At 43.8% G+C, this 19,202-nt stretch overlaps 1 protein-coding gene across 1 annotated transcript in view; it reads right to left on the bottom strand.

The window, feature by feature from the left end:
* TULP3 (tubby like protein 3) overlaps nt 1-19,202 on the bottom strand; it is a 98,615-nt gene that overhangs the window by 31,446 nt on the left and 47,967 nt on the right. The window contains exon 2 of the mRNA XM_005876991.2: nt 14,820-14,871. Within this exon, the coding sequence (XP_005877053.2) occupies nt 14,820-14,871 (52 nt within the window). The remainder of the gene's footprint in view (nt 1-14,819; nt 14,872-19,202) is intronic.

Genomic DNA, 19,202 nt, shown 5'->3' with positions numbered 1-19,202 from the left:
AGTTGAGCGTTAACCTATAAACCAGGAGGTCACGGTTCAATTCCTGGTCAGGGCATATGCCTAGGTTGCAGGTTGGATCCCCATTGTGGGGTGTGCAGGAGGAAGCCGATCAATGATTCTCTCTCATCATTGATGTTTCTATCTTTCTCTCCCTTTCCCTTTTTCTCTGAAATCAATAAAAATACATTTTTAGGATTAAAAATGGCGGCCGAGTAGGAGGATGCTGCATGAACATGCTCCCAGGAACAAGCTGGAATTACAACTGAAATACAGAAAGGCTTCCTGAATAATCAATGGAAATCTCACAGGAGAGAACCCTGATACCCAAGGACTGAAGGTGAAGACTGCATAGAGACTGGTAGGAGGGGTGGAGGCGCGAAAGGGCTGGCTGGGCACCGACAGATGGCAACTGAAGTCCCAGAGAGACGGGGGGGGGGGGGGGGGGTGCCACTGAGAACTCTGGGATCTAATTCCAAAGCTGGGCTCCTCAGCAGAGAGCACCAAACTGAGGAGGTTACCCACATAATATCTAGCTGTGAAAAGCAGTGAGGAACTGTCTGCCAGGGAATGCCAGCTGCAAGTTCTGGCACCCTCTTAAAGGGCCAACAAAAAAAATTCCCTGTGGAGCCACCCACCTTGTGCTCTGGCAGAGGAAGGGTGAAGTGGACTGGAGCTATGAGAGCAGAACCTAGGACTGGGGACTCGGGGGATAGAGCTCAGAAGGCAGACACCCAAGTTTCCTGGGCTGAGTCATTCCCTCACACAGTGGAGGACATCTTTCCCACACAGACATTTGCCTTACCTGGGGGAAGACAGTGGACACACCCCACTGGAAAACATCTTGCCCTGGGGCCACTTGAGAGATTAAAAGTAATAATTAGCCTCCAGGCAGAAGCTACTGCCCCACCCTGTTGAAAAAACTCTCACCACACCTGAGGACGATTGCCTGGGGGCAAATCAAGTCAGAATCCTAGTAGTCTATAGACCAGTGGTTCTCAACCTTGACTGCACATTAGAATCACCTGGGCATCTTTTCAAAATCCTGATTTCTGGGCCTCATCCTCCAGAAATTCTGTTTCTTTGTTAATAATGTTGTGGCCTCACCCCGTAACAAAGAAACAGAATTTCCGGAGGATGAGGCCCAGAAATCAGGATTTTGAAAACATTCCCAGGTGATTCTAATGTGCAGCCAAGGTTGAGAACCACTGCTGTAGACAGAGGCAGTCTCTGGAGGCTTTGAGTCTTTGCCTGATCCAATTAGTCAGAAACAGCCTTCAACACTGTCCTGCACTAGAGATTGAGAGGTATAGAAGATCTACATAATACACAGTCACAAACCCATATAGACAGCCAACTGTCCAACTTTATTTCTCATCTTGAACTCACCTCCGCTCTAGGCCTGATCCTATTTCTATTCTCTCACCAACAACAAATGCACATGAGAAAGCAGTCAGACGACACAGAAATGTCTCCTGAGACTACTGCTCAACTGTTGAGAAATATTTTTTTTTAAATATATTTTATTGATTTTTCACAGAGAGGAAGGGAGAGAGATAGAGAGCTAGAAACATCGATGAGAGAGAAACATTGACCAGCTGCCTCCTGCACATCTCCTACTGGGGATGTGCCCGCAACCCAGGTACATGCCCTTGACCGGAATCGAACCTGGGACCTTTCAGTCCGCAAGCCGACGCTCTATCCACTGAGCCAAACCGGTTTCGGCGTTGAGAAATATTCTTATCGTAGCAACCAAGCCTAGAATGCCCAACTTGTAACTGACCAATCAGCTCATATCTAAAGAACCTAAGGTGGAATGGAAAGCCCCTCCCCCCAATTTTGACTCCTGAGAGAAATGGCTTTATTATAGCTTCTTTAAAATACCTGCCACAAAGCAGTTACTCAATAAATATCTGTTGAGAGAAAATTGAGTAAATGAACTATTTTTTATCTTATGTTGAATCAAAATTATGCACAAGGATATATACAAATGTATGTTCACGATGACATTATTTATCAATAAGTAAACTTTAAAATACTCTTGACATTTCACAGTATAGAGATATATTACAGTTCAAATACATGATGCAATTCATTAAAATAATTTTTAAATACTGACATAAGGAAATGTTTGTACTACATTAAGTTTTAAAAAAGAGGTTTCATGCCGTGGCTGATGTGGCTCAGTTGCTTGAGTGTTGTCCCAGGCACTGAAAGGTCATTGGTTTGATTCCCAGTCAGGGCACATGGTCAGGTTGTGGGCTTGATCCGAAGTCCTTAGGTGGAGCTAAATGTTAAGGGATAAGGCTAAAAATAGGGTCAAGGTAACCCAGGACAGGAGAAAAGAATGGGTGACTGGGTTTTTAACTTTGGCTTTTCAATTGGAATTGCTTTCTGGGAGTCTGAACAAAACATTTTGCTGGATAAATGAGAGCCTGAACTCACTTGGCTCCAAAGATAAGGGGCACTTTCTCCCTTCAGTAAGAATAGGGGTATTCTTAGGTGACTAAGAATCCATGTGCAGGTGTCAAAGGTTATCCCTCACAATGTGCAGAAGCCCCATAAGGAATTCCAAATCAACTGTAATGTCTAGGGAGGGGCATATAAAGGTTACCCAGAGCTCCAAGTCCTCATGGTTGTAATAGACAGCTAGGGACAGAAACCGAGACACACAAAAGAGTTGAGGGTTGAGATGGGGGGGAGGTGGGGATAGAGGAGAGTGACAGCACCTTAAAGCTGATAGCATACTTCAACCCACTACCCAGTATCCCTAGAAATTTTGTTCAGACTCTTCAGATCTCAAAATAAAACTAAAATTTAAAAAAACCAACAACTATAGATTCAAACTGTGAACTTGAGGGCACTGCTACTATATTACAGAACTGAATATATCCTACCATTGTCCAAATCTGTAAATAAGAAAAATCATAAAATATCTACTATGAAAATTAATAAAGAGAAACTTCATTCAAATGAAGTCAGGAGGGTAGAAGAGAGTTCTCATACATGTCACTCAATGCAAACTGTTGACCCCAACAGGAAGAGACAGTAGGTACCTTGCATCTCTGACAGGAGGTGATAATACTAGTACTTTACTACCTCAGCAGAAAGAAGAGTTCTCCTTGCCCAGTAGCAGCTCAGCCAATGGGAGACTGTCATAACTCAGCCAATGGAAAATCACTACATCTGAAACTTTCAGTCCTCCAACACTCTTCACTTACAACAGTGCCTCCCAAGTCCATAAAAAAGTGGTTCTTACCTTTGTTTTTCTGGACTTGCCCATAGTTTGCCATTAGACTGAATGCCCCAAACCGCAATTCCTTGTTATTCCTGAATAAACCCATTTTGCTGGAGAAATATCTGGCTATTTATTTAAATTCAACATTATGTATGGGCAAACTGATATTTGGTAAAAACTGTCACCTGATGTAGCACTCTAATCACCCTCACATTGTTTGGATGCGGGATAAGAGAGGTGCTAATTGAGGTTTTTTTAAAAATATATTTTTATTGATTTCAGAGAGGAAGAGAGATAGAAACATCAATGATGAGAGAGAATCATTGATTGGCTGCCTCCTGCATGCCCCCTACTGGGGATCAAGCCCACAACCCAGGCACGTGCCCTGGCCAGAAATTGAACCATGACCTCCTGGTTCATAGGTTGATACTCAACCATTGAGCCACCCTAGCCAGGCTAAAATTTTTTGTATTTATTGATTTTAGAGAGGGAGGATGGAAGAGAGAAACATTGCTTCGTTGTTCCATTATTTATGCATTCATTGGTTGATTCTTGTATGTGTCCTGACCAAGGATTGAACCTGCAACCTTGGTATATTGGGAAGATGCTCTAACCAACTGAGCCACACAGCCAGGACTCATTTATGTTTTACCTTCCCTAAAAAGCTAAGAGTGCTTTAAAGGCTGCATACACAAAGGACTCCTTACAAACTTAGGGGAAGGTCAGGCGAGTCAGGAAGAGAACCCAAGGTTTGATGCTCTATGTGCAATTAAAATATGTTGCCTTCAGGATTTAAGTGCTACATAACCTTTAAATTTCCCAGTTCCCTTGGAAACTGAAAAATAACTCAAAGGATCCATCTTCTCCAGAATCTGGTGGTATGCTAGATTTTTCTGGGGGCAAGATATTGAATAGTGATTCCAAAATAAATGAGGAAATAAAGGAGATTAGATGGGAAATGGGGGTAATTTCCATCAAAGGGCTTAATCCAATCCTATATAATAAAAGGCTAATATGCAAATTGTCCCCTGGAGAGTTCGGCCAACCGGGAGTTTGATCACTTGCTATGACCTGCGCTGACCACCAGGGGGTGGCACGGAATGAAGGCAGGCCCAGGCCAGCAGCCAGAAGGCCCCAATCAGCCCTGATCACTGGCCAGGCCTAGGAACCCTACCCGTGCACGAATTTCATGCACCGGGCCTCTAGGAAAATAATAAAGCTCAGGCAAGCCTCAAATTAAGGATAGCTTAACTTCACTCACTGATTCTCAGTTTTCCAAGGACTCCCTAGAGATGATAGGCTGGTTACATTATGACACTCTTGAATAGACTGGCTGACTACAAGGTACAACCAACGAGTTCAGAATGGTTGCCTGATATCTATCAGTTTGGCTAAAAATAACTAGCTTTCCTGGCATACAAAGTGAGATCATAGAATGATAAAACTAAAAGTTTTAAATCAGTCTTCTTAAAATACCAGTTCAATGCATTGATGACTGCCTCTCTTAGAAGGGTGTTAACAAATAGATAGGCAACCTGACCTAAAGAGACTATATTATATTTTAATCCATTGTACACCAGATGGCACAAATGTTTTCTACCTAATGTGTATCCATGACTCAGTAACATCACTGAGTCTGAAAATCTTTATATTCTACTAGAGGCCCGGTGCATGAAATTCATGCACTGGGAGGAGGGTGTCCCTCAGCCCAGCCTGCCCCCTCTCACAGTCTGAGAGCCCTCAGGGGATGTCCCACTGACAGAGGGGTTGTCCTCTGTGGGAGGCGACCGGGCTGACAAGGGAAGGTGCCACTCCCATCACCCCACTGCTGCTGCTGCTGCTGGCCGCCACAGCCACCAAGGTGTTTTCATCAACACAGACTCCAGTCCCTTCACCACGAAAAAATGACAACTTTCTTTAGCCATTTTCAAGATGTGTCTTTCATAGGATATGATCTTTCTTTCTTTCTTTCTTTCTTTCTTTCTTTCCTCTGTCTGTCTTTCTGTCTGTCTGTCTTTCTTTCTTTTTTTTTAATTCTCACCTGAGGATATTTTTCCATTGATTTTTAGAAAGCATGGAAGAGAGAGGGAAAGACAGAGAGAAACATCAATGTGAGAGGGACACTTTGATTGGTTGTCTCCTGCATGAGCCCTGACCTGGGCCCCGGCCAGGGAGGAGCCTGCAACCTAGGTACATGCCCTTGATCAGAATTGAACCCAGACTCTGCCATCCGCAGGCCAAGGCTCTATCCACTGAGCCAAACCGGCTAGGGCAGGATATGACATTTCTTAGCCCCTCCAGCAGCGGACCTTTGTTTTTTCCTCCAGGAGGGAGGTGGAAAAACCCTAGATCACCTTTTTGGATTCTTATTACCCAAGTTACCAAGAACACTGCAAGTGGCATACTGGGATCTTAGCCAATGAGCGGTCAGAAAAGGTGTTTCCTCTACAGCTCACGTGCAGAGGCGGGACTGCTGGTGCACGGCTGCTGGCAAGCCCTCCCCGTCTCCGCTCTCCGGGCTTGCTCAAAGCCACCGCAGCTGGCACTGGCAGCCCCGCACCAGGTCTCCACTCTCCTGGCCTGCTCAAAGCCGCTATGGACGGTGCTGGCAGGCCCCCACAGTCTCCGCTCTCTGGGTTTGCTCAAAGCTGCCGCAGCCTGCATTGGCAGGCCCCTCCTGTCTCTCCACTCCGGGCCTGCTCAAGCCACTGCGGCATCTGTGGCTTGCCTCACCTCGCACGCAGTCCCCTCCCGCCCACCTGCGCATGCAGCCTCTTCCTGAATGGTCGTGACGTTATGGTGTCCCGGACAATTTGCATATTACCTATTTATTTATATATATCCAGCTAAGGTATCCACATACCCTGAAAATATGAGCACCATATTGAAACTAGTAAAAATAAAAGCAAAAGCTGGGCCAGACAGACCCAGAACTTCCAAGAGAAGGCCCAAGACCCCACAGCAGCTTGCATTGCTTCTCAGCTGGGCCTCATCTGGGCACCCCCAAACCCCCAAAAAAGGAAGGGGAATCTGCATATCTCTTCATAGCTCCTGCTGGGTAACCTCAGGAAGAGGCTTAATTAGCACCTCCTTAGATCCAAGAGCCAGTGTACCCAGTGGTCAGAGTGGGACCACCCAGATTACAACTCCTCAGATTCATAAGGAACACACTCAGGGGGCAGACTCAGTGAGCACCAAAGCCCCACTGAAGCAAGTCTTGCCCCAGAAGGGTGTCTTGAGCACAGAAGTTCTCCCACTGCAGACACAGCTGATTCTCACTGCCAATTGGCCTGGAGGTCAATTCCTCCCAGTGACACCTAAAACAATCAAGGCATAACTACAACAAGACTGTGCACAAAGCCCACAAGGGGGTGCACCAAGAGTGTCCACCTCAGGTAACTGGGGAGGCTGAGCCACTGGGCCCTGTAGGACACCTAGCACACAAAACCACTCTACCAACACAGGGAAGCAGACAAAATGCGAAGACAAAGAAACAGGTCACAAATGACAGAAATGGAGGACAGCAAACGACTGGATATAGAGTTCAAAACCACGGTTCTAAGATTTTTCAAGAATTTTATGGAAACCGCCGATAAATGTATTGAGATCCTTAAGAAATCTAGTGAGACCCTCGATGTTGTGATAAAGGACCAACTTCTTTATTTCTTTTATTACATGGTCCTCCCTATATTACCAGGTCCTTTTTTTATTTTTTATTCTATTGATTTTGGAGAGAGAGGAAGGGAGAGAGAGAGATAGAAACATTGATGAGAGAGAAGCATCCATTGGCTGCTTCCTGCATGCCCCCGCCGGGGATCAAGCCTGCAACCCAGGCATGTGCCCTGACTGGGAATCGAACTGGTGACCTCTTGGTTTATAGATCAATGCTCAACCACTGAGCCTCACCAACTGGGCATTTCCAGGTTCTTTATAAGAACCGAGAAAATATATTTGACATCTCAATCAAGGAAGGCTCCTACTTACAGCCACTTAGCTATGTATGGGTTTCTGTTTACTTTTTCAGAAGGCTATCTGGGTCCCTATAGCATGCAAAACTCAATTTTCAATCAGGGATTAGAATAGAGTTTATACTCATATTTTAGATCTCAAACTATGGCTCTCATTTCCAGAAAGTTCCCTTTAAATTTCCAGTGTCTTAGTTGCTCTAAACCAGAACTGATAACATTATAGTTTACGATGTTAGGGGAAACTGGCTTAGACCTCAGACATAAACTCACAGCTCTTACATGATACACTAGCAATCTTTCTTTACTCACTTTCTAGGTTCTTCGAATATAAGTTTTCAATATTTTTAAAATTTTTAAATGGTCTTCTGCAGGAATTGTCACTCAATCTCTCCATGCTCCATTACCAGATTTCTAGCAAATTTATGAAATTATTTGATGGGGATGTTGACATTACTTTAAAATGCGGGGGGGGGTGTAGGGGGTAACAGTGGGTATAAGGACACATATGAATATCTTAATCAATAAAAAAAATATATTTAAAAAAATAAAAATAAAAGCAAAATATACTCCATGGGAAAGATAGCTTTTCAATAAATGGTGGTGGGGCAACTGGATATCTACATGCAAAAGAATGAAGCCGGACTCTCACCTCACATCATACATAAAAATAAACTCAAAACAGATCAGAGAAAGTACAAAACTCTTTGAAGAAAACAAAGTAGCAAGTCTTTGTAACCTTGGGTAGACAATGGTTTCTTAGACATGATACTAAAAGTGCATACAACAATAGAACTGTAGAAAATATCTACAAGTAATATTTCTGATAAGAAACTTAAGTTTATACTATATAAAGAACTCTTACAACTCAACAACAAAAAGACAATAACCCAATTTTAAAATGGGCAAAGGACCCTACCTGATTTGGCTCAGTGAATAGAGCATCCACCCACAAACTAAAGAGTCCCAGGTTTGATTCCTGTCAAGGGCACGTGCCTCAGTTGCAGGCCCCAGTTGGTGGAGGAGGCAACCAATCAATGTGTCTCTCTCACATCGATGTCTCCTCTCTCTGTCTCTCTCCCTCCATTCCCCCCTCTCTAAAAAACAAATGGAAAAATATCCTTGGGTGAGGATTAACAACAAAAATGGGCAAAGGATTTGGATAGACATTTCTCCTAGGAAGACATACAAATGGCCACAAAGTACTTTAAAAATGCTCAACCTCATTAGTTATTAGGGAAACGCAAATCAAGAATATATAATATCAATTCATGCCCACAAAAATAGCTCTATAATCAGAAGACTGGGGCTCAAGTTTGAGGATCTTACCTAAAATTACACAGCTATTAATGGCAGATCTAAAAGCACTAGAATTGCCCTAGCCGGTTTGACTCAGTGGATAGAGTGTTGGCCTGCAGACTGAAGGGTCCCCGGTTTGATCCCAGTCAAGGGCACATGCCTGGGTTGCAGGCTCAGTCCCCAGTGGAGGGCATGCAGGAGGCCAATCAGTGATTCTCTCTCATCATTGATGTTTCTATCTCTCTCTCCCTCTACCTTCCTCTCTGAAATCAATAAAAAAAATTTTTTTAAATAAATAAGTAAATAAAAGCACTAGAATTGCCCTAGCTGGTTTGGCTCAGTGGATAGAGTGTTGGCCTGCAGACTGAAGGGTCTCAGGTTCGATTCTGGTCAAGGGCACATACCTCGGTTGCAGGCTCAATCCCCGTGCAGGAGGCAACCAATCGATATATCTCTCTCACACTGATGTTTCTCTGTCTCTCCCCCTCCAATCTCTCTAAAAATCAATGGAAAAATATACTCAGGTGAGAATTAACAAAAAATAAAGATAAATAAAAGCAGTAGAACCAAAGTCTTCTGATTACCAACCCAATGTTTTACTCACAAGGTGGTACCCCCTTTCTTGTTACAGGCCATTTGAATGTTCAACTTGCATTTGTGGAAATTCTCTTATGCTCTGCTGAGTAATCCCCTTTTTGTGCATTTCAGGGCTCTTAACAGTATTTGAATATGCTATTTAACATCAAAATTTATTCATCTGGTCCAAATAGATATTTTTAGAATTTAAAAAAATCCTATAAAATTTTACCTTTTTTTCTAATAAGATTAAATGTATTCAATAATCTAGTAAAAGTTTTGATTATAAGTATCCAACAGTATAAAAGTACAAAACAGATTTGTATATTTCTAATATATTAATACAAAGTGCATGACTACATACAGTACATCCTACAGGCAAAGAAGAAAAAGAAGACTGTGGCCCTGGCCCGGTAGCTCAGTTGGTTAGAGCATCATCCTGATACGACAACATTGCGGGTTCCATCCCCAGTCGGAGTACATATCAATGTTTCTCTATCTCTTTCTAAAATAAAAATAAAATTTAAATTTAAAAAAAGAAGACTGTGGTTGAGACCTAGTAATGAATGAATAAATAAATAAATAAATAAATAAATAAATAAATACAGAAGTAGAAATGATCTATACTATAGTCTACCAATACTGCAGCCAATATGTATTAAAAAAAACCATTTCAAAATAAAAAGGTTAAGACTACATATGCCTATCATACAACAAATCCTATCTCTGTCCCCTGAAATCCCCCTAGTTTCATTCGTTAGAAGGGGATTTAAAAGAAAGACTTAAAGAGCATTTTACAGCAGCATTCCGTTTCCTCTGAAATACTCAGCATTTTAAAATATATATATATATTTTTTTTTCTTTCTTTCTTTTATAAACTAGATACTGGCTTCAGTTGGTGGAACTTGTGGAAAGGAAGGAAAAATAATCCATTCAGAACTATTCCAGAAATTGTCTTTTGGCAGAATAGCAGGTATCCAAGTTAAACATAGGAGGGTCATTTTTGTTGCTGTGGGTTTGTTGCTTTTCTTCTAAATTTTAAATTGTATTTTGTTCTCCTTCTATATAAACCTCAGGGACCACTCCTGAGTGGAGCTGGGCAGAGGCTCTGGCCCTCGGCTTCTCAGCAGCTGCTTTCTTATTACTACAGCAAGGATTGAATAGATGTGTGTCAATGTAGGACTTCCCCAAATCGCCTTTATAGAAAATCCCACAACATATGTTGTCTTTTCCAGTATGTGAGATCTAAAAAGGAAAAAAAAAGTGGCATTCTGGTAGAGCCCGCCCGAAGCCATCCCTGTCTCTGAGCCATCATCTGACTGGTTACTATAACAAGGAGATTGAGCTGGGGGGGCACTCGAGGTGGGTCTGTGAGCATCAGAATTACAATGTTTCAATTCCTTCTGCAATTTGCTGATCTGCTTGCTTTTTATCCTGTTTCCAGGTAGAATTTTCACTTTCTTTGGTTTCAAGTTAGTCTATAGACTGGGTCCTGGCCTTGCACCTACCACATGGTTCGTTTTTTTGTTTTTTGTTTTTTTTAAAATATATTTTATTGATTTTTTTACAGAGAGGAAGGGAGAGGGAGAGGAATACAGAGTTAGAAACATCGATGAGAGAGAAAGATCAATCAGCTGCCTCCTGCACACTCCCTATTGGGGATGTGCCCGCAACCAAGGTACATGCCCTTGACCAGAATCGAACCCGGGACCCTTCAGTCAGCAGGCCGATGCTCTATGCACTGAGCCAAACTAGTTAGGGCTCCAGTTTTGTTTTGTTTTGTTTTGTTTTGTTAATCCTGCTAGTAATTTCTTCCATCTTTTCACAAGCAGGACATAGGCAGTACAGATGTCTCCTGAACGAGTCTCATGCAACACAAAAAGGGTCTGGAAATCCTTTTCACAGCATTTACTGTCTGAATTGAGAACTGGAGAATTTATCTCTGCAAATACAGCAGTCTTCTATCCTTTAATACATCTATGGCTTGTAAAAACCAAACATCTTTTCTGCTGGGTAATAGTCTCCCAAAAACAGCTGTTCTGATACAAAAAATGAAAGGGTCCAAGCTGCCTGCCACTACAGGAGTCAAATAAGTAGAGATGAAGTTGAATCTTTATGGTGTGTTTATCAGACATCAGGCAATCTGAGAGAGCGGCAGGCGTAACACCCTGAAAAGACTGCTCTGCCATTTCAATTCAAGTCAGCCCTTCTACATGATACTAGAGGCCCGGCGCACAAAATTAGTGCACGGGTACCGTCCCTAGGCCTGGTCTGCAATCAGGGCCATCTTCTCCGGCTGCCGTCCCCATCCCCCACTGCCACGCACCCCCGGTTCCCCATTCCCCATTGGGCAATTGGAGCCTGCCGGCCAGGGGAAGGGACCGAGAGGCTGGCCAGCAGGCCCTGATCAGGCAATCGGGGCCTGCGGGCTGGAGGCAGCTCCTGTGTTGAGTGTCTGCCCCCTGGTGGTCAGTGCGCATCATACCGACCATTCGTTCCACCATTTGGTTGATTTGCATATTACCCTTTTATTATATAGGATGGTTAGAGACTAGGAACAAAATTTAAAGTTAGTGAGTTCTCAGGGTCTGCTTTCTATCGTTGTCCTTGCAAAGATTAGCCCCGATAAAGATGAGCCCAGAACGCTGTCTCCCTTCAGATAGGTCCTGTCCTTGATCTGAGCTTAAAATGTATTTTCTTTTGAGTAACAGGCTCATCTCAGCTCTGGGGCTGCCTTATCTTCAGAGCCTGTTCTTCTCCTGCAACACATCCTCCAGTTTCCCTAGTCTATAAGAAAATGTCTTTGTTATAGTGAGTAGCTATTAAACAACTGTGATTCTATTTCTATTATATACCTCTCCCCTATCAGTTCCACGGCAATAACTTTCCGGAGGTGCAGAATACATACCAGGCCAACCCCACCTTCAATGGCTCCTTCCTCCTCAGCTGCCTGGCCTAGAAAGATTGCCTCCTATGGTTCTGCAGTTGCTATCGCTGGCCAGGAAGGCATAGATTCGGCTTTCTAAATTTTATGTCTTCTAGGATATACTAGAAGTCTGTGACTGCCTCTCGTTAAGAACTGAGCCAAGTAGTGGGGGCGGGGGGGGGATATTTTTCATCAAATATATTTTTTGTATTATTTGGATTATTACCATATGCAATGGAATGTAGAAAATAAGAGTTCATTACAATTATTATTATATTTATGGTAGCAACAAACATATATATAATCAGAATTTTCCCCATGATCCCAGGACGATTAGTTTATTTTCTAGTTTTCTTTCCTTTTCCAGTATTAGAAAAAATTGTTTATTCACACCCTCACTGACATGACAGATGCATAACCCTAGCAGGGTCTCCACTTAGAAGCAGAATACCTTGCAGAGGAAGGTGCCCAGGCAGCCATCTGTAATTGCTGGGAAGTTTGTTCCTATTTTCCACTCTGCCAAAAAAACTAGATCTGCTTAACATATTCCCCAGGCCTGGCAAGTGTGGCTCAGTGGTTGAGCATTGACTTATGAACCATGAGGTCATGGTTCAATTCCCGGTCAGAGCACATGCCTGGGTTGTGGGCTCGATCCCCAGTGTGGGGCGTGCAGGAGGCAGCCGATCAACGATTCTCTCCCATCACTGATGTTTCTATCTCTCTCTCCTTCTCCCTTCTTCTCTGAAATCAATAAAAATATATTAAAAAAAATAAAAAAGTTCCCCAATCTCTTTAAAGGAAGCCAGGTAGAGGGAGGCTGCAGCTGGTGTATTAACCTCAGCAGTGGTTTCAAGCCATAAAAAGCACTACAGCAGGGCTTCCCCTAGGATTGCTTAAGGGTCACCCACACTGGGGTCCCCAGCCTTGGGCATCAGTCAGCTTGTCCTAAGGGACCCCTAAGCCTGAAAGTGGATTTTACTGATCAATCTGGAGCTGGACATATGTGGTGATAGAGGTGACTGGCTGGTGGGGGGCCTGGCCCTCAGGTTGTGGAAGGTAGAGTGGCTAGGCACTCCCCAGCCCAGCGCAGGCAAGGTCTGTCCTGTGCACTGCCACCAGGACATGGGGAAAGATCAGAACACAGGGCCAGGGGTTCCAAGGTCCTGTCCACATCAGCCAGTCCTGTGGTGCCCTCGCCAAGGGCAATGAAGCTATAATTACCTTATAGCAGTGGCACTGCTGTCACTAGTCAGGCCTTTGAGACCAAGCTGCGCAGCCCTGTCCGAGCACTGAGGCTCCAGGTTCGCTCCTCTCCATGCACTTCATGAGGCAGCAGGTGAGGAAGGCCCTGGCAAGTAGGCGCTGGTGCAGCTGACATTGGAGGCAATCACCGTAGCCTTGAAGCAGGTCTCAGGCTTGCACGTGAGATCACTGGGCACCGAGCTCCACCATTTGGTGGCCTGAGGGGTAGTGGAACTCAACGACAGTCTCCAGGGAAATGCCATCACCACAAAAGTTTTGAAAGGTGCCATGCAGGGGCTGCCACCCGCAAGCACAAGTACCAGTGCTGTTCCAGGGACAGGCGTGGCATTCCAGCCTGCATCTCCACCTTGCCCTATGTGGACGGTTGCTCTATACATCCCTGCATGCTGTGCCAAGACCCGTTTCCTAGTTTTTAATGATTCCACCTTTAATTTGTTATGCTATAAGTGCCATTATTAATTCCAACAGCAACATAAGGAAGACAAAACTTTAAAGGTCTTTTTAGTTACCTGTGGAGTTTAAACACTTAGTAGAGACTAGAGCTATAGAATTTCCTGACTAAAAAAACATCCATATGAGCCCTGGCTGGTTTTCTTAGTGGTTAGAGCATCAGCCTGCAGACTGATGTGAAGAGTCAGGGTTTGATTCCCGGTCAAGGGTACGTACCTTTGTTCCAGGTTCCCCAGCCCTCCTAGGGGATCTTGCGGGAGGCAACCAATCAATGTGTCTCTCTCACGTCAATGTTTCTCTCTCCCCCTCCCTCCCTTCTACTCTCTAGAAATCAATGGAAAAAATATCAGGTGAGGATTAAAATAAATGACATTCATATGAAAAAGCAAATATGCTATGTTGGGTATAGGTTCTAAGCTGAGTAATCAAGAGGAGGATAGCATGTGACAACACAAAACTCTGTTCACTTATTCCTTCCTTCACTCAAATATTTAATGAAGATTATGTACCCAGCCTTATGCTAGGAATTTCTGATATAACAGTCATCATAAATAGACTTGCTTCCTGTTCTCATGGAACTTACTTAGTCTAGTGGAGGAAATAAGCATAAATCAAATCATTGCAAAAAAAATTTAATGTGTAGCTAAAATTGGGACCAGTGCTGTGAAGAAAATTATTCTGCAGGCAATGGAAGTTTTTAAACAAGATAACAGCATGTTCAGATCTGCAAATTAGGGTAAGAAAAAAATATTGTAGTTAAGTGAAATTACAGTGTAGAGAGGTACTTACGGCAGTAAGACCAAATAAGTACATAGAATTACAATGTTAACATTCTTCAAATTCTTATAAAAGGTACCAAGGAATTTTCAGTGATTACAAATCTAAGGCCGGTTTTATTGCTGATGTCCTCAAAGCACTTTGGTCTTGCCATAGCCGAGGGCTTTGGTTCAGCAGATACTAAGTCTAGACACTGCTGAGTGAGTAATATCAGAGCCTTTTCCTATCGGGTCTTCTTTCCATGACCCTGCCAAGACTTCAGAGTCAAAACTATCAGCATCATGGTCAGTATAGCTCTCCACTTATTTCAGAAGAGAAGACTACTCACCTGATTATCGAGTTTCAGCTGTCGAAGCTTCATAGCCTCATCTTCAAAGGCACTGTTTTGGAAAAGTGAAAAGAAAACATGTATAGAGAAAATCCTTTTAAAACCATGTCAATTTTATCTTTTCCATGTATTACCATGGGCTATTTGGAATCAATGAATTCTGCCTTAGGGAAAGCATCAGTTTTAGAATGCTGCCCACACTGACTTGCCATCCTTACTGCCACAGTTATTCCACAGAGGACCTGAGGATATTTTTGCCATTGATTATTAGAGAGAGCGGAAGGGAGGAGGAGAGACAGAAACAGAGAAACATTGATGTGAGTGAGAGTGACACATCAATTGGTTGCCTCCAGAACTCCCCCTGACTGGCATGGGGTGGAGGTGGGGGGCAGATCGAACCTGCAACCAAAGTACGTGTGCCCTTGACTGGAACTGAACCCACAACCCTTCAATCTGAGAGCCAGCACTCTAACCACTGAGCAACCGGCTAGGGCAACAGGTGTTTGTGTGTGTGTGTATTTTATGGAAGAAAACAACAAAAATGGAATCAAATTACATCTTCAATTGATAAATCAAATCCTTTTGAACTTTTTTAAAAATATATTTTTATTGATTTTCAGAGAGGAAGGGAGAGGGAGAGAGAGATAGAAACATCAATGATAAGAGAGAATCATTGATTGCCTGCCTCCTGCACACCCCCTACTGGGGATCCAGCCTGCAACTTGGGCATGTGCCCTTGACTAGAATTGAACCCAGGACCCTTCAGTCCACAGGCCAATGCTCTATCCACTAAGCCAAACTAGCTAGGGCCCTAATTTTTAACTTTTTAAAAACTCTCTCTGAAGCCTTTTCCTAATTTAAGATTTTATTTTGTTACCCAACATTCTTGGAAAGAATAAACTATAAAACAAAGCAGAAATGATCCTAAATTACTTGTATTACAAACTTTTACTGGGAGCTTACAGTTGGTTGGAGCATCGTCCCATATGCTGGTCTAGGCACATACCCAGGTTGGGGGTTCCATTCCCAGTCAGGATGAGTACAGGAGGCAGCCAATCTATGTTTTTCTCGCACATCAATGTTTCTGTGTGTGTGTGTGTGTGTGTGTGTGTGTGTGTGTGTGTGTGTGTGTGTTTCTCCCTTCTTCTCTCTAAAAATCAACAGAAAACATGTCCTGGGATGAGGATTTTTTTTAAAAAGAAGACAAATTCCATGGCTACAAAGGCAAGCATGGCTTTTCCTGCATTTGGGGTAAATACACCAAAGTATCTATCCGTGGTTTAATGGTTTAACCACTACATTCCTACATTTTAGAAGGTTTTATGCATTTTAATAATGCATAGCAACTTGGAATTTGCATACCGTCTCCAAGACTCTTCCTGCCTATTAACCCTTTAGCCATAGGTGTAGAGGAGCATTCTCATTCTCTGACAATCTCCTCTATTAACTCCCTTATATCCTTTATGTTTAAAAAAACACACTGGATATTCAAAGGAAACCATCTCCTTTTTCATGCTTAAGAGAAAGATAAACAAATAAATAAAAATGCCAGATACAATTCTGGCCTCAGCTCTGTGGGCACCTACATTTCTCCTATATATGTTCCTGTTTTCCTTAATGTCATTAATACTCAATCACATATTTTACTATTGTAGCTTAATGAATACAATACTGGAATATTATTAGTATTCAGTAGATTTTAGTACAAATCTGAAAAAGTTCTAATAAAACGACTAAGGGAAAAAATATTATGAACATTATATAAGAAAGGGCAAATTGGTGAAAAAATCCACGGTTATGGATTTTCAACAACTACTACTGTGATTCTTCCTCCAACTCATTTTGCCTTCAACTCTAAACCAGAATTGTAAAACCCTCTGGCATGTAAAAAAAAAAAAAAATTAAAATCATCCTATGCCCCTCCCACCTGAATGCTAAAGTAACCCAAATAAAGCTAAACTCTGACACACAACTGAAGTCCTCAAACATTTCTCTGAAGGCCTCTAATAATGAAACCAGGTGTGTTTTTTCAATATCCTGTGTTGACACCATTTAATTCCTTTCGTCAAGCCTGGGCAAGCTGAGCAATTTAAGTAAACAGGGTATAATCAAAGCATTTAACCTTAACACAAGAGGCACTAAAAAGAAGCTATGTAACATTTAGATGCCTCTTATACATCAAAGCTATACTTTTTTCCTGAGCTCTAGCATTAAATTGTAACAGCAGAAATAATAAAGATATTTTATGTACTTATATTAAACCTGAACTCGAATTTCTAGTCTAAACTGGACTATGATCTTACTGAATTTTTCATTTTTCCCTTTAATATTCTCTTTCCCTCATTTCAAACTAAGTTGTCAAATAGCAAACCTAACCAAGCCTGGTTAATAAATCAACACAAAACATGGAGACTGGTGGAAGGGGTGGAGATGTGGAAAAGGCTGACCTCACACCCATGTGTCAGATGAAAATCAAGAGAGAGATCTTGGCTATAGAGGTCACCCCCTGAGGAGTGAGGGTCCCAGCCCCACACCAGGCGCTCCACCCCAGTGTTCCCATTACTTCTGGCTGTAAAATCCAGTAGGGATTGTGGCTCAGTGAGACACCAGGCTGCTGGAGTCCCAGGTGTTCCTCTTAAAGGGCCTGCTCACCTACTTAATCAGACTCACTTGATCTGAGCTCCAGCAGCGGGGCAGCATCTTGTAAGGCACCAGGGACAAATGGGGAGGAACTAAATAAAGTACCTGACATTAGGGTGAGAGCTGGAGGAGCAGCTTTCTCCCAAAGAGAAGTGCCAGCAGAGGCCATTTCCTTTTCTGAGTCCTCCCCACACAGAGCCAGCAGGTGGGTGCCATATCTGAGTCATCAATCTGGTTAATGCTCACCCTGTCCTGGTGATTCCCTGAGACTCTGCCCTACCCAACTTTCGGGCCCACCAAACTGTTTACAGTGGCATTTCCACACTAATGGCCTGTCTTAGCTCCTGCTTCAGACTTTCCTAAAATCTCTCAAGCACATCTGGCCTCGGAGTGGCATGTTCCTCTTGCTAAGTGGCTACCTAGAGGATGCTCTAACCCACCGAGCTACCCAGCCAGGACAAAAGCCAGTTTATTAAAAAAAAAAACAACTATTCTCTTAGCAACTTTCACATTCTACACCATGCAGTGTTATTAACTGTAGTCACCAAACTATACATTACACCCCCATGACTTATTCATTTTATAACCAGGAGTTTTGACCCTCTTCACCCATTTTGCCCCAGCAACTACCAATTTGTTCTCTATATCTCTGAGTTTGGTTTTTTGGTTTTGTTTAGTTTTTTAGACTCCACATACAAGTGAAATCTTAAGTACAGGTTTCCACACTATGGGCCGCGGGTGGGACTTTCCCCACCTGATTTATATGGAAAAAAAATAACTTAATAAATCATACCATTTACATCCAGTTCTACACTAAGCTAACACCCTTATGAGCTCTCTCCGGCTTTCCTGATACCTCAGGACACATCTTGCTAACAGATGCACAAAATAAATCCAAATACAGCACAAATGCTCACAGACAGTTCAAAGCTTTGGCAGCTGGATGCTGAGTGTAGTTCCTGGCAAAGGGGTCTGGTGGGGCTTTTATATATATACTAGAGGCCCGGTGCACAAAAATTTGTGCACTCGCGGGGGAGAGGGGGTCCCTCAGCCCGGCCTGTGCCCTCTCGCAGTCTGGGACCCCTTGGGAGATATCGACCTGCTGGCTTAGGCCTGCTCCCGGGTGGCAGAGGGCAGGCCCAATCCCTAGGTGCAATCCCTGGTCAGGCTAAGAGCAGGGCTGATTGGGGAGTTGGGGCGCCGCCCCGTCACACTCAAGGCAGGGCGGATCGGGAGGTTGTGATGCCACCCTCAGTCATGCTCAGGGTAGGGCCGATTGGGGGGTTGGGGCACCGCCCCGTCACACTCAAGGCAGGGTCGATGGGGACGTTGCGGCGCCACCCCCTGTCACACACAGAGCAGGGGTCGATCAGGGGGTTGCGGCGCCACCCCGTCACGCACAGAGCAGGGCCAATCAGGGGGTTGGGGCGCTGCCCCCTGTCACGCACAGAGCAGGGTCGATCAGGGGGTTGGGGAGCTCCCCGCTGTCATACACAGAGCAGGGCCGATCAGGGGGTTGAGGAGCTCCCCCGTCACTCACAGAGTAGGGCCGATAGGGGAGTTGGGGTGTCACACACAGAGCAGGACGGATCAGGGGGTTGGGGCGCTGCACCCTGTCACACTCAGGGCAGGGCCGATGGGGAGGTTATGGCTCTAACCCGTCACACACAGAGCAGGGCCCGTGGGGGGGCAGTTGGGGCGCCACCCTCTATCACCCACAGAGCAGGGCCGATCAGGGGGTTG

This window comes from Myotis brandtii, unplaced genomic scaffold, assembly GCF_000412655.1.
Source record: "Myotis brandtii unplaced genomic scaffold, ASM41265v1 scaffold504, whole genome shotgun sequence".
NCBI classification, from domain to species: Eukaryota; Metazoa; Chordata; class Mammalia; order Chiroptera; family Vespertilionidae; genus Myotis; species Myotis brandtii.
The sequence above is the reverse complement of the archived record's forward strand: the minus strand, read 5'-3'. Positions and strand labels throughout refer to the sequence as shown.